Here is a 15815-nt window from a genome sequence, read left to right as displayed (position 1 = left end):
ACTGACCCAGGAGAGCATGTGACCTTGGCAGGCCTGCCCTTCTCCCCTATCCCCTCTGCCTGGCTAAAAACTGTTAGATTGCATTCCTGGCCCCCAAGGTCTGTTCCTTGATGTGACCACTTCCTCCTCCGGAGGCTGACCACCAAGGTCCAGCTATCAAAGTATTCAAGTTCAGCAATCAAAAGCCTCCTTTGGTTCACCTAATTAATATGCCCAGTTAAACATCTCAGGGCTGGAGAGATGGCTCAGTGGTTAAGAGCATCGGTTGTTCTTCCAGAGGACCCAGGTTCCAAGCACCAGCAGACAGCTTACAACTGTCTGCAACCACAGTTCCCAGGGATCTGACACCTTCACACCAATGCACAGAAAATAAAGTTAAATAAATTATATTAAAAAAAATTAAACACCTCACCCTAACACGGGGTTCCCCTTTTGCCTAATCACCATTTTCCTATAGACCACAGCAGTCTCCTCTCCATACAGAGGTGGTCCTTTGTCCCACCAGGACAAATGTCCCTGCTCCTTCCCCTTCTCCCTCATCCTCTACCTCCTGTATTTGTCTCTTATTCCCTGCCCTCCATCTCTCTGGGGCAAACGAACCTCCTTTGTGCTGAGCACTCGGTCTTGGGGTGCTGAGCCAAGGTCGATCTCTTAGAGAAACCACTCACCGTGTTTTTTCAGACAGGGTCTCTCACTGACCCACAGCTCGCCAATTAGGCTAGGCAGTCTAGCCAGGGAGCTCTAGCGATCCACCCGCATCCATCGCCCCAGCAAAAATTTCACCAAAAGGGGGAGCTTTAAATTTTAATGCTGTGGAGATGGAAGTCAGGTCTTTGTGTTGCAAGGCAAGCACGTTACTAGTGAGCTAGCTCCAAGCCCACAATACACACTTTATAGAGTTCTAATTAGAAAACATTTCCTGGCATGGGAGGAAGATGCTTGAGCTCATGCAGTCCGGACTTCTCTGACTTCAGCCTTCTCCCTGGGTCCCTGAACGGTCCTCTGTGTTCTGAGTGAAGAGCAGGGCTTCGGGGTCACGGAAAAAGTCTGAGTCACCCAATGAATGCCTTGAGCTCTCTGAAGCCGAGACAGAACTGCAGAGGAGAGGATATGGGACACGCTGTTCCCCCAGCTATCTGTGGAGCAGAAATGACTCAGGCTGCCCAGAAGCTAGGCGATTAAACTGGCAGCCATAAAAAGGGGGAGGGATGATGGCCCAGCACAGGAATGCTGAAAACAAGCAGTGTGAAAGGGACAAAGGCCAGTGGGGTGTGTGCCGGTGTGCACGCACGCGATCACTACACATCCTGTTACTTGGACCCAACAGTCTACTTGCTGAAATGTATTTGTGACCCCAGAGTCAGTATTTGAGGCGATTTCCTGATCCTTTAAGGATATGTGCAGAGTGATCTGAGTTGCCTGACGAGACGGGGGGGGGGGGGGCACGACACAACACAACTCTTTCTGCTCTGTGGTGGAAGCAGGTGTCTGGTCTCTCTGGGAACGTGTCCTTTAAGCTTTTGCTCTTGCTGGTGTTTGGCAGGGCCTCTGAGGGCTGAGCTCAAGTGCTGTCTAGAGCTTACAGCTACAAGAAGGTGGTGATGGTGGATCCGATGTAACATGTCAACAGTATCTATTTTGTTTTGTTTTGTTTTGTTTTTTCCAGACCAGGTTTCTCTGTGTCACATCAACGCTATTTTTCTTTATTGAGATAGGGTTTCTATATGTAACAGTGCTGGTTGTCCTGGAACTCGCTCTGTAGGCCAGGCTGGCCTTGGACTCACTGATATCCCCCTGCTTTGGGCTCCCAAGTGCTGGGATTAAAGGCATGGGCCACCACCACCTGGAAACAGTATCTATTAAACAAAGTGAAACACCCACAGAGCTGATCACTTAAGAACAATGTTGTGACTCACATCTCAGGAACCTCGTGGTGCCCTTGCCCTAGGGACAACTGTTTAGTACTCTTTAAATCAGCGTCCACCGGGACTGAGCACCATTTTAGGGAGAAAATGGAGTATACTTGGAGGGGTTGCTTCTTTAGGGGAAGAAAGAGGTGGAGGACACCTGGAGTGGTCATGGTGACGGAGGTGAAGGACACCTGGAATTGTCATGGTGACGGAGGTGAAGGACACCTGGAGTGGTCATGGTGACACCTGGAGTGGTCATGGTGATGGAGGTGGAGGACACCTGGAGTGGTCATGGTGATGGAGGTGAAGGACACCTGGAGTGGTCATGGTGACGGAGGTGAAGGACACCTGGAGTGGTCATGTGATGGAGGTGGAGGACACCTGGAGTGGTCATGTGATGGAGGTGGAGGACACCTGGAGTGGTTATGGTGACATGTTAGCCTATTTTAATCCTTTCACAGTGTTTTTTTTGTTTTGTTTTGTTTTTTTAAGAAACTACAGCCTTGTGTGGTAGCACACACCTGTAATTATAGCACTTCGGAGAGAGAGGCAAGTGGACCTCTGTGAGATTCAAAACAGCCTGGTCTACATAATGAAAAGGAAGGAAGAGAGGGAGGAAGGAATAAAAATACAGCTGGGTGTAGTGGCACACTCCTTTAATCCCAGCACTCGGGAGGCAGAGGCAGGAGGGTCTCTGTGAGCTCCAGGCCAGCCTGGTCTATAAGAGCTAGTTTCAGGACAGGCTCCAAAGTTATAGAGAAACCCTGTCTCGAAAAAAACCAAAAAAAGTAAGCTCTTTAAATATCAGTCTGTGCAAAGAAATCATTTTTTTTTAAAGATTTATTTATCATGTATAGTGTTCTGTCTGTATGTACAACTGAAGACCAGAAGAGGGCACCAGACCTCATTATAGATGGTTGTGAGCCACCATGTTGTTGCTGGGATTTGAATTTAGGACCTCTAGAAGAGCAATCAGTGTACTGTTAAGATTTGATCCATCTCTCCAACCCAAAGCTAATTTATAATAAAAACACAATAAAAAACTATTTCTAAGAAACTAGGGATGAGATATGAAAAGAAAACCTGTGTCCCATTTCCTAAAGGTAAGGAAGGATTCTACAATGAAATCAGTGTCCAGTTTCCTTCAACTGGGCCTGTCAATCACAGCGACTATTAATTTCCTCACAGAAGGAAAAGAGCTAAAAGTAGTGCCCATGAATCCTCTTCAGTGAGCCAGGCTGTACTGAGCAGAACTAACTGTCCCAGGTGATGCTCAGGCCTGCACAGACAGACACCCCTACATACACAGACAGACATACAGACACAGAAGGACAACACATACACAGAGATACAGAGATATACATACAGTTAGGCAGGCACACAGACACACATACAGATATACAGAATGACAAGAGACACATAAAACACACACATAAATAAATAAATAAATAATACTAAAAGAAGCCCAACCCTTCATAATTTTGATCAGAATAATTGAATGCTCGGGAGAGTACATGGAAAAATTGGGATAAACTTGTGAGGGTGGCAATGATCAAATCTCAAATGAGTAATACAAAGAGCTGGGTTTGGAGAAACGGTTCAGCAGTTAAGTGCACTGGCTGCACTTACAGAGGAGTTAAGTTGGGCTCCTAACACGCACACAGCTGCTCACAATCACCTGCAGCTCCGGCTCTGACCCAACACTATTTTCCTAGCAAGCACATCGTTGCTCACAATCACCTGCAGCTCCAGCTCTGAGGACCCGACACTATTTTCTGGCCTCTTCTGGCACCAGATGCTCATGTGGTTCATATACATCCATTCACGGAGACACATACACATAAAATCAAGTAATAATAAATATATGTTAAGTGATCCTAAATTGACACCATGACTGCAATATTTCTTCCATGAGGGAGAAACACGGAGAACATAAATTCAACCTGTCCATTGCAAACACTCCAGAGTTTCCTACTCAAGAGACCAAACTATGTGGTTTGATACCATCCATCTTTCAATCTTCAAGGCCTGGCATGATCGTGCAGACTGGTATCTTAGAGGGGGAAATCTATGTGTGTCTTCATCAGTGGCAACAGGAAAGTTATTGTGGCAAGGGGGGCAAGGAGACAGCGCAGTTGGTAAAGAGTCTGCCAGAGCAGCATGAGGACCCGAATTTAATCCACAGGACCCAAGTAACCCGAGGCACGATGGCACATGTTGGCAAACCTAGTGCTGGGGAGGTAGAGACAGCTGGGCTCTTACCGAGCAGCCAGCTTAGTCTCATTTGCGATCCCCCAGCTCCAAGGGAGGGACTGTCTCAAACAAGATGGAGACCTCTAGTCTCCACACACATGCACACACATGCATACATATGCACACATACACAGTAACACAGACTGTGTGTGGTGGCCCATGTCTTTAATCCTAGCACTTGGGAGGCAGAGGAGGCAGATCTCTGTGAGTTCAAGGCCAGCCTGGTCTACATTTTGTGTTCCAGGGTAGCCAGGGTTACAGTGAGATCCTCCCTTGAAACAACCAAAAAATAACACGGTGAATGGCCTACAGAACGCTGTGGCAACATGACCCCCACACAAAAGACCCAGGTTCAATAGTCTTGAGTTGAGTAACAAATAAAAGAGACCTTTATTAGGAGAATCATGTGCACTTAGAGGATCACCGAGGCTCCACCGACTCACAACACCTGTGGGAGGGCGCTAACAGCGTCTCTCATTTATTGAGACAACAGAGAAAATCAACAGAATGCTCACAACTAAAACAAAATTCATGAACAGAAGAGAAGCCAGCAGCATTGTCAGTCGGTCCTCATGGCTGCCCTTCACAAACCTCCACACTGGCGTGCTGAAGTCATGTGTCGTCTCCTTGCGTATGAATGCTTCTTGAATGGGAATAACTTGGACAATGGAGAATAACAGAGAGCTGAGTAGTGGATCATTTCCCCCAGCACACCTAGCTGTACAGTGCAGGTATGAGAAATATTTATTGCATTAGATTCTAAGAATGGAAATGTGTGATTAGCTTTGCCGTGCTCCGGAAGCCAGACAAAGCCAGCATTTTGAAGGACTGACAGGGGAGTAAGGAAGCAAGACGCATCTAGATGAAGGCACAGCAATCCGCAGCCGCTTCACGCGCTGTGCTTGGTGAGGCCTCTCTCTCGGGGAGGCAAGCTAGGAACATAAGGCCTGCATCGGAAGTTGCATATGCTACCACCGATATTATTGTTTTCAGAAAAAGGTTTTATAAAAATCCCTCTGGGGTTAAAAGTGCAACACAGAATCTTCACAACAAAGGAAAGACCGCAGGAATAGACATGGACAAACACAGCACTCAAAAATGGCGAGGGGCTTCCGGAGTGGAGTGTGGCTTTCAGTACACGCGCTTACGTTGTGCAGCATCTGGTCACCTGACGCCTGAGGCTAGAGCATGGGAGTCAAGGGCTAGGAGAACAAATGGCTGTTGCCCTTCAGGAAGAAGCCTATCTTTAGCTAATTATTCCACTTTTTGTGACACGTGTCTGAACTATGCGGCCTCAGGGTCACTGCTTGAGAGTGTGATGCTGGATGGTGTTGAGCCGTAGGAGACGACAGGGAGCACACTGCTCAGCCGCCTGCGGTCCTTTTACATTAGCTCCAACAAAGGGAGCTTTTCTGAGAGTGTTATCCCTTCTCAAATAAAAGTCACGGGTGAAGAATTCTTTTTAAAGGGGGCTTCAAACTAGGCCTTTGGGCATTTAAAAAAACTTCATATAAAAGTCCAGTTCTCCAATACATACATACACACAAACATTTTCCTTTAAAAAAAAGTCTCATTTCCAAGCCAAAATAAATTACAGCTGGCAGATATGCACGCCTTCTCTGGCAGCTCAGGCCTCTGCAGAGCCGCAGAGCTGTGCATTCTGTTCACTGTCCAACATCAGACACCAAGACAGAGTATCTCTAAACACCAAGACAGAGTATCTCTAAACACCAAGACAGAGTATCTCTAAACACCAAGACAACAGAACCCTGGCTTGGGGCACATACTAATCTGAGAGCCTCGGGAATGAAACCCTGACATCCAGCATCATGTATTGTGTGGTCGTGGATTATGTACATATTAACTTGTCCGCCAATGAAAAACTAAGACAGACATTTTGCAAAAGCAATTCTAATCTCAGAGCATAAAACTGTGAAGAAATCAAACACTCGGTGTACAATCTGTTCCATTTGGCAATGTGTAAATTATACCAGAGATAAAGTTATCTAAAAACAGAACAGAACAAGAGGAGGGTACAATCTGAGAGGTGATCTCAAGTCCAGAGCTCTTCGGTTCTTCCAAATTTGTAGATCAGAGTGCTAGAAAGGGACGAACAGAGCCGTGAGGTGACAGCAACAACAGCGGAGTTTGCATCTACGTGGCTCTGACAGGCACGCCTGCCAGTGACATCACTGACCGTTTGTCAACATCTAAAACCAAATGCAAGACCAGCGCGCTGTGAGGGGTGCCCTTGTTTTGTGAAGTAGTTGCACCGTGGTGTCTGGGGGTGAAGAGCACCCCACAATGCCTAGACAGCTATCACGCAGGAAATATGCTGGAGAGAAGGGCAGTCTTGTGGCAGTCGTGGGTCCAAAGCCACTTTACAGCTCTAAGGGCATCTTTATCTGTGCTTGGTCACAGAAGCACCTAAAACAGACCAGACTGTAATTCTCCGTTCCTCAACGACTGTGGACTAAACACTGGACTGCACAGGGCCTCTGGCTAAGAGATGGCTTATGGTTGACTCAAAATGAATACAGTTGCTCTCTGTGGACCAAGCTATCTAATGCGGGAGACAACAGGTACATGTCAAAGTCCAGCCATGGAAACATGCTGTGAAGGATGGCGTGTGGTGTCAATCCTAAGAGAGGAGAATCTGACCCATCAGCCCATCCTGAAAGGGAGTGCAGGGTCATCCTCAGCTACGGTGAGCTTGAGGCCAGCCTGGGATACATGAAACTTAGGCTCAAAAACACTGTATCAGAACAGAACACCAAAACTACCAATAAACTGCTTAGAAAACTGCAAATGGAAAAAACAAAAGCCCCAAACTGAAAAACAAATAGAAATAATCAATGAATGAAAACAGTGCAGGCCATCAAAAAAGGTTTACATGGTCAGGTGTACTCACACGAACAGAAACACAGCATGCTCAGGAGAGACAAGGAAGACACCTCAAGACCTGAACTGAGTTTCTAGGGCTAAAAACACAGCTGCTGGAATGAGCAACCGGCTGGACACTGAAGAAGCTCAGCCCAGTGAGCCTCAAGACAGAACATCAGAAACTAGCCACACAGGTGTGGAGAAAAGACAACGGGAAAGCCAGGCACAGGGCAGGGAGCCACCGAGCTATACCGACTTCTACAAGTATAATGTAAGAGCTGAGTGGACATAATGGATCCTCTAGTCCCAGCTGCCTAGGCCGAGGCAGGAGGATTTTGGGAACCTGGAGTTTAAGGCCAGTCTTGGCAATACAAAAAGACCCTGTATTATGGGGAGGCAGGTGATGTAGGAAGTTCTTCTGTCTATGTGTTGCTTTTATTGGTTAATGAATAAAGAAACTAGCTTGGCCTGGTAGAGTAGAACAGAGCTAGGTGGAGAAAACTAAACTGAATACTGGGAGAAAGGAGGCAGAGTCCAGGAGAAGCCATGTAGCCCTGCCTGAGACTGATGCTGGAACTTTACTGGGTATGCCACAGCCTTGCGGCAATACACAGATTAATAGAAATGGGTTAAATTATTATGTAAAAGTTAGCCAGTAAGAAGCTAGAGTTAATGGGTCAAGCAGTGATTAAAATATAGTTTATGTGTGGTTATTTAGAGAATCTGGGTGGCTGGGAAATGAACAAACAGTCTCCTCTGACTACAGGCAGGGATAGAAAAAAATGAGGGGGAAGGAGAAAGAGAGCAAAGGAGGAAGGGGAGAAGTGGAGAAAGTGAAGTGGGGGAGGAAGGGAGGAGAAAGAGGAAGAGGGGGAAACCGTAGGAAGGAGAGGCAGAGGAGGGGAAGAAGAAGTAGGGAGGAGCAGGAGGAGGAGGGAGGGGAGGAAGAGCAGCAGTCATCACCACCTAGTGTTACTATATCTAGAACCTAAGAAAGACAGAAAAATAGTCAAAGAAATATTAGTTTAAAAGTCTGAATTTTATGAGAACTATAAACTGATGCTTTTTAAAATGCAATGAGCCCCAAGCATAAGAAACATGAAGAACCTGCACCACACCATAGCCATATTGCTACAATTACTGGCTAATAATAAAGTGTTGAACTCACTCTATAGACCAGAGTCATATATATGTCAGCCTCGAGCTCACAGGTTCTCCTGCCTCTGCCTCATGAGTGCTAGTATTAAAGGTGTGCACCTCATGCCCTGAATCTTTCTCTTTCTTATAAATCTGCATTATTTGTGCTAAGCAAAGATCAGGCTATGAACTAAATCTACAGTCTGGATTTAAGTTCCTTCCCTGCATTTACTCCTCTGAGTATGTCTCGCCTATGAACGAGAGAACAGCTGGCACTCATTTAAGCACTGGCAGCATATCCTTCTATGACGAGGAGTGAGGTCTTGGCGGCAGGCCCCGCTAAAAGGATTTCACTGATGTCCATGGCCATGCCACTCTTACAATGCTGTGGACATTTCTGTACATGTTTAAGTGCAAGTGAGAAATCAGGCGACTTGGAGCTGGGAGGATGGCCCAGCAGTTAGGAGCACTTGCTGCTCTTGCAGAGCAGTGGGATTCAGTTCCCAGCACCCACACCAGGCGGCACAACCACCTGCAATTTCCAGTTGCTGGGGATCTGGCACCTTCTTGAGGCCTCCTCATGCAGGCACTCACGCATGCACACAGATAAAAATCAATCTTTTTTAAAAAATAAAAGAGAGGAAAGGAAATTAGACAACTTACCTAAAAAATATAAGAGCATTTTGAAAGAACACAGCTAGTCCAGGATAAACATCAATATCTGCAAACAGGAATGAAACAGATTAGAGGGGAAACAGCAGCCACAGGGCCCATGCCATTCAGAGTGATGCGTTCTGTGTGTCCACAAGGAAACAAATAATTTCATTCCCTAAAAGATTACTTTAGATAAACGTCAGTGACTTCATGATGCTCTCGCTGTCTAACTCACAGGCTCAGGGCAGATCACAGCTGCTATGACTGGGCACCATGGTTCTAGTGCTGCGGGAAGCTGGAGCTCAGGACCGCTTTAGCCCAGGAGGCTGAGTTCAGCAATAAACAGTGCCAAGAAAGCAAAACACCTGTGCCTGGTAGGGCCCGCACAGACTCTGACAAGGGCGTTAGCTATTCCTGATATTACATTCACTGACTGCCCACTGCCCATGCTTACATTTCAAGCTTTTGAGAGCACAGAAAAACAAAACAGCAGGTCAGCTGGAGCGCTCCCAGTCTGAGCTGAGTTCTTGGTGCTGAAGCCTAGCTCTGTCACTGACTAAATGCACTGACTGCCTTGAGCAGGTTACTAAACCTCAGTGTCTCAACTTCCTTTTCTGTAGCGCAGGCATTCTAACAGTGTCCACAATACAGGAGTGGGATTAAATGGGGGACCCTTGTAATGTTTGCAACAATACTTGGACCACTGAGCGATACCAGATGCGTACACCTTATCTAAAACGCTTGGGATCAGATTTCAGCCTTTATATTTGAGGACACCTGCACATGCATAGCTCTGGAACGGGACCAAGTGGGACCAGTTGGGACCCAACATGAAGTTCAATTATGTTGCCTGTTTTAGTTTAGTTTAGTTTTGGTTTGGTTTTATTTTTCAAGACAGAGTTTCTCTGTGTAGTCCTGGCTGTCCTGGAACTCTCTTGGTAGACCAGACTGCCTTGAACTCACAGTGATTCACCTGCCTCTGCCTCCCGAGTGCTGGGATTAAAGTTGTGCACCACCACACCAGGCTTAGTCCCCCTGTTCAGACTGCAACCCCCAAACTCAGCTGCCTAAGGGAAGGCAGTCAGAAACTCCAGAGATAGCTAAGAGGGGCTGGGATTTCCTACGGGCCATCCCACTGGAAAAGACAGGTTATGTTAATTAATGGGTCTTCACAGAGGAAGAATGTAACCTAATACAATTACTGCACAAATGTTTACTCCAAACGGACTGGACAGACCAAGCCAATGTAAAGGCCTCCTGTGGCGTGAGGCGGGGACGCACACTTACTCTGAGTGACGTATGCACCGAAGAGGATCCACATGGAGGCGATGAGCGAGCCGAACATCAGCATGAAGCCGATGAAGAGCCAGACGCGGGCACCTGCGGGAAGAGGAGGCCTCAGGACCCACTCCCCTCGCACCTCTGCAACATCTACAAATGTGCAGCCATGCAAAGGCGCCTGGTATGAATCGTGTGTTTTCCTGCTGGAATGCTTAACTTCATGAAGATTTAAAGCACACACACCCCAAAACAAAGAAGCTAAAAAGGGTTAGACATCTTAGAAAGAGGAAAAGAAGAGAAGTTACCTCTTTACTTCTAGAGAAACCACTATCTGAGCAGCCAGGCTCTGACAAGAATTTCACTAAACTGACTTATTAAACCATAAATGAAAGGTCACTTGCTGCCCATCAAAATCCCAGCAAAATTCTTCAAAGACCTTGAAAGAATGGTACTCAACTTCATTTGGAAAAGCAAAAAACCCAGGATAGTCAAAACAATCCTGGGCAATAAAAGAACTTCTGGAGGCATCACAATCCCTGACTTCAAACTCTACTACAGAGCTACAGTACTGAAAACAGCCTGGTATTGGCATAAGAACAGACAGGAGGACCAATAGAACTGAATAGAAGACCCAGATATCAATCCACACATCTTCAAACACCTGATATCTTTGATAAAGAAGCAAAAAACATCAAATGGAAAAAAGAAAGCATATTTAACAAGTGGTGCTGCCACAACTGGATATCAACATGTAGAAAAAATGAAAATAGACCCATATCTATCACCATGCACAAAACTCAAGTCCAAATGGATCAAAGACCTCAACATAATGTCAGCCACACTGAACCTGACAGAAGAGAAAGTGGGAAGTACATTTGAACGCATTGGCACAGGGAACCACTTCCTAAATATAATCCCAGTAGCACAGACACTGAGAGAAACAATTAATAAATGGGACCTCCTGAAACTGAAAAGCTTCTGTAAAGCAAAAGACACGGTCAACAAGACAAAATGACAGTCTACAGAATGGGAAAAGATCTTCATTAGCCCCACATCAGACAGAGGTCTGATCTCCAAAATATACAAACAACTCAAGAAATTGGGCACCAAAAGATCACATAATCCAATAAAAAAAATGGAGTACAGACCTAAACAGAGAACTCTCAACAGAGGAATCTAAAATAGCTGAAAGACACTTAAGGAAATGTTCAGCATCCTTAGTCATCAGAGAAATGCAAATCAAAACAACTCTGAGATTCCATCTTACACCTATAAAAATGGCCAAGGTCAAAAACCCTGATGACAACTTATGCTGGAGAGGTTGTGGGGAAAAGGGAACACTCCTGCATTGCTGGTGGGAATGCAAGCGGCACAACCCCTTTGGATGTCAGTGTGGCGATTTCTCAGAAAATTAGGAAACAACCTTCCTCAAGACCCAGTAATACCACTTTTGGGTATATATCCAAAGGATGCTCAATCATGCCCCAAGGACATGTGCTCAACTATGTTCACAGCAGCTTTGTTTGCCATATCCAGAACCTGGAAACAACCTAAATGCCCCTCTATTGAAGAATGGATAAGGAAAATGTGGTACATTTGCACAATGGAGTACTACACAGCAGAAAAAATAGTGACAGCTTGACTTTTGCAGGAAAATGGATGGAGCTAGAAAACATGATTTTGAGTGAGGTAACCCAGACACAGAAAGACAATTATCACATGTACTCACTCATAGGTGGTTTTTAAACATAGAGCAAAGAAAGTCAGCCTACAAACCACAGTCCCAGAGAACTTAGACAACAATGTGGACACTAAGAGAGACTTACATAGATCTAATCTACATGGGAAGTAGAAAGTAGAAAAAGACAAGATCTCCTGAGTAAATTGGGAGCATGGGGACCTTGGGGGAGGATTGAAGGGGGGAGGCAGGAAGGGGAGATGAGAAAAATGTAGAGCTCAATAAATATCAATAAAATAAAATAAAAAATAAAAAAGGAAAGGTCACTTTCTGTACACATAATTAAATAATTGCTGTATCAGATGGTCACCTCCAGCAAACAGGGGTGGTTTTAGCCCAGGGTCCCCTGAGTCAGTCTGCTTCTAACAGCACACCCAAACCTTCACATAGCAGCTGCCCTTAGGGACAGTCTGACTGCTCTACGGCTATAAGGAAGATGCCCTGCACTACATGCTCTTGCGGAGTTCAAGGGCACAAGAGTCTCTTCAGCCCAGGGTTCCAGACGTTCAAGTGAACTCAACCCATTTTTAGAAAGCAGGAGTGATGACAATCTTGACTGCCAGTCTGATGAGACTGAAGACTCCCCGAAAATGCATCCTGCATGTCCGCACAGGAGTTTCTAGACTGGCTAAATGAGATGAGAAACTCGCCCTGTGTGGTGGTACCACTCCATGGGTTCTAAACAAGGGCTCAGTGGATGGCTTGCCGCACAGGCACGAGGACTTGTGGACAAGATCTCCAGCACCCACACAGTAATAAACCCCAAGTGCAGCAGTACCGAGTGTGCCCCAGCACAGGGTAGAAGGAAACAGGCAGATCCTTGGAGCCCACTGCCAACCACAACGATGAGTGCCACGATCCTGTCTTAAAAATGAAGGTGCAGGGCTGGAGAGATGGAGCGGCTGCTGAGTGGACTTGCTGCTCTTGCAGAAGACCCAGGTTCCGTTCCCAGCACCACGTGGCAGCTCACAACTATCCCTACCTCAGTTTCAGGGGATCTGACATCCTTTCCTGGCCTGCTTGCCACCAGGTATAGTACACAGGGCACTTGCATACATTCGGGCAAAGCACTCACACACATAAAACTAAAGACGGGAAAGACTCCTGAGGAGGCTCTGACTTCTCTCCAGACTCGTTTGCGTTCGGTGAGCATTCCTCCCTTCCAGAGGAGCACCTTACCTGTCCGGCCCAAACAGCCGCTCTCATAGCTGTCACCTCTCACCTGCGCATTGGATACGGCATTTATCCTAGAACGACACAAAACCAGTCAATGAGCTCTCATGGCAGTAAAACATACACAGGAATTGCACATAATTTAGAAGAAAAATGACTATTTCCTAACTAGGGCCAATATTTGACAGCTAGGTAGTTAACAAAACAGAAACCCAAGTGCATAGAAATATTATTCTTTTTGTTTCCCCTAAAGCACACCCAGAAACACACTTAGTTTATCACCTGTCCCAGAGACTAGGAAACGGCAGCTAACCTCCTCCCTCCTCCTCTTCTTTCTTTCTTTGGAGACGGGTCCCACTATTGCAGCCCTGTTAATATAGACCAAGCTGGCCTCCAATTCACAGAGATCTATCCACCTGCTTTGTCTCCCAAATACTGGGATTAAAGGTGTGAGCCACCACACTTAGTTACTCGCTTTATTACCTACTTCATACAAGTATATATAGATGGCTCAGGGTTAGTTATCCCATTCTCAAGTTTCCATTATAATGAAGAACTAAACAGGTGGGCTGGAGATGGCTCAGTAGTTGAGAGCACTGGCTAAAACACCAGGTTCAAGTCCCAGTACCCACATGCTAGCTCCAGAGGATCCAGTGCCCTCTGCTGGCCTCTATGGATACTGCATGTATGTGGCATACCTACATACATGTATGCAAAACACCTGTACACATAAAATAAAAATAATTTTTAAAAATATTGAAAAGACCAATAGAAACTGGGTATAGCTTAGTGTCAGAGAGTATGTTTAGTATGAATAAGGCTGCGGGTTAAACTGAGAGAGAGGGCGAGGAGGGAGGACCGGTTTGCTAATAGAAGGGCTGCTTATGGCCACTTTATGGGGAGTCAGCAGCTTTAGCCTTCATGATATAACCTTTTGAGTCCACAAAGCAAGCTTCAATAAGGTTAGAAAGATCCTATCTCAAAATAAATGAACGAATCAATAACTAAACACATAATAAAATAAAACTGTTAGGCCAGGTGTGGCAGAGCACACATTTAATCCCAACACTTGGGAGGCAGAAGCAGGTGGATCTCTGGGAGTTCCAGAACAGCCAGGATGATCACACAGAGGAACCCTGATTTGAAAAATAAGGGGGGGTTGGGGAAATAAATCCATCATGCTAAAGAATCCATCAGGGCTGGGGTGATGGGTCAGCTGCTCTTCCAGAGGTCCTGAGTTCATTTCCAGCACCCGCACGGAAATGAACCCACCCATTTGTAATGGGACCCGATGCCCTCTTCTAGCATGCAGTTGCACATGCAGACAGAACACTCACACATAAAAAAATTAAAAATAAAAATAAAAACCTCAAAAAAAGTAGAAAAAAAATGCATCAATAAAGTCCAGAAGTTGTTTTTTAAATTAAAGGTTAGGAAGACTATTTTTTTCAAAAGGCAATGCTGAATTGAGAACATTTCACACTTACATGAAGAAAGCCAGTGTGGAAAACACACCACATGTGTGAAAAGCGTGGTTCAACTGCTCAGGCTTAGGATAGACCACCGCAGCATCGATCATTATCCACCAACCTGTAAAAAACTGAGAGAGAGCCCAAGAAAGCAGGACACAAGCTCGCAGCGTCGCTCTGTAGCGGCCCCTACCTCCCCAAGCACAAGTGGAGGACACAAGCTCACAGCGTCGCTCTGTAGCGGCCCACCTCCCCAAGTACAAGTGGGGCAAGTGCTGCTTTGTGTTTGGAATGCTAGGTTACAAAGGTGAGCATCCTTGGTCTACCTGCTCTTTACCTATGACGGTGAGAAAAGTCTCACCAGGAATGGCTTGTTTCCTCTCTCCACCTCATGAGTAGCCTCCTTAACCAGCCAAGATCCACCTTAATCAGCCAGCAGCCTCCTTAGCCAGCAGGTGCTCCCTGGCTCCCATGCAGTTCTGCCCCACAGCAGGCTGCTCTATTCGGCTGCTCACTGACCAGCACCCAGTTGCCACAGCTCCCAGACTATAAAAGCCAGCTATTGTTTTAGTTTATGTGGTTTAATTAAGCACCCTGTAGCTAACTGAACATGAGTATATAAAATGTAAGGTTTCCATGTCAGCCAAGCTGAGCACACCTAAACAGACAGGTGCAAAGACTGTCCAGAGAAATGAAGGACAGGTGTGAGAGCCCTTGTCTCAAACCACAAAATAAGAGAATTACATAATCTAAATGCTTAAGAGAGTTCAAATTCGTTTTAAAACATCTATAGAAATGCTCCAAACTCTTTTATTAATAACAGTTAAATATAGGTTTTCCTGCCTGGGATGCGGTTCAGCGGGCAGAGCTCGTACATGCATATGGGACATATGAGATCTTGTGTGGAAAGGAGTGGAGAAAAGAAAAAGAGGCCAAACGGCTCAGCAGGTAAACGTGTGCCTTTGGCCCTGAGGCCCTGAGGCCCACCCCAGGGATACACATGGTACGAGAAGAGAACCAGTTCCCAAAGTTATCCTTTGACCTGCAGACAAGTGCCACAGTTACCCCCCCCCACACACACACATAAATACATATGATGAAAAAAAGCTAAAGCAAAGGAAAGAGAAAGACTGGGCTTGGTGGCTCATGACTATCATCCCAGTACACAGAAGCTGCATTTCAAGTTCAAGGCCAGCCTGGGCTTGGCGAGTTCCAGGGGAGCAGAGCCCCAGTGAGACCTGGTCCAAAAAAAAAGAAAAAGAAAACAAAAGAAAAGGAAAGGAAGGAAATGAGAGAGGAAAAAAGAGAGAGAAAGAA

The 15815-nt window shown here is 45.9% G+C and overlaps 1 protein-coding gene across 1 annotated transcript in view; it reads right to left on the bottom strand.

Moving 5' to 3' along the window:
• Nucleotides 1–4529: 4529 nt before the first annotated feature.
• Nucleotides 4530–15815, bottom strand: part of Tmem50b (transmembrane protein 50B) — a 30485-nt gene continuing 19199 nt past the window's right edge. Inside the window, exons 3-7 of the mRNA XM_087899204.1 lie at nucleotides 14517–14629; nucleotides 13036–13103; nucleotides 10125–10217; nucleotides 8847–8904; nucleotides 4530–6262 (exon numbers count right to left, since the gene is read on the bottom strand). Coding sequence (XP_087755330.1) covers nucleotides 6217–6262; nucleotides 8847–8904; nucleotides 10125–10217; nucleotides 13036–13103; nucleotides 14517–14629 — 378 coding nt within the window. The 3' untranslated portion in view covers nucleotides 4530–6216. The remainder of the gene's footprint in view (nucleotides 6263–8846; nucleotides 8905–10124; nucleotides 10218–13035; nucleotides 13104–14516; nucleotides 14630–15815) is intronic.

Source organism: Myodes glareolus, chromosome 2, assembly GCF_982192425.1.
Source record: "Myodes glareolus chromosome 2, mMyoGla1.1, whole genome shotgun sequence".
NCBI classification, from domain to species: Eukaryota; Metazoa; Chordata; class Mammalia; order Rodentia; family Cricetidae; genus Myodes; species Myodes glareolus.
The sequence above is the reverse complement of the archived record's forward strand: the minus strand, read 5'-3'. Positions and strand labels throughout refer to the sequence as shown.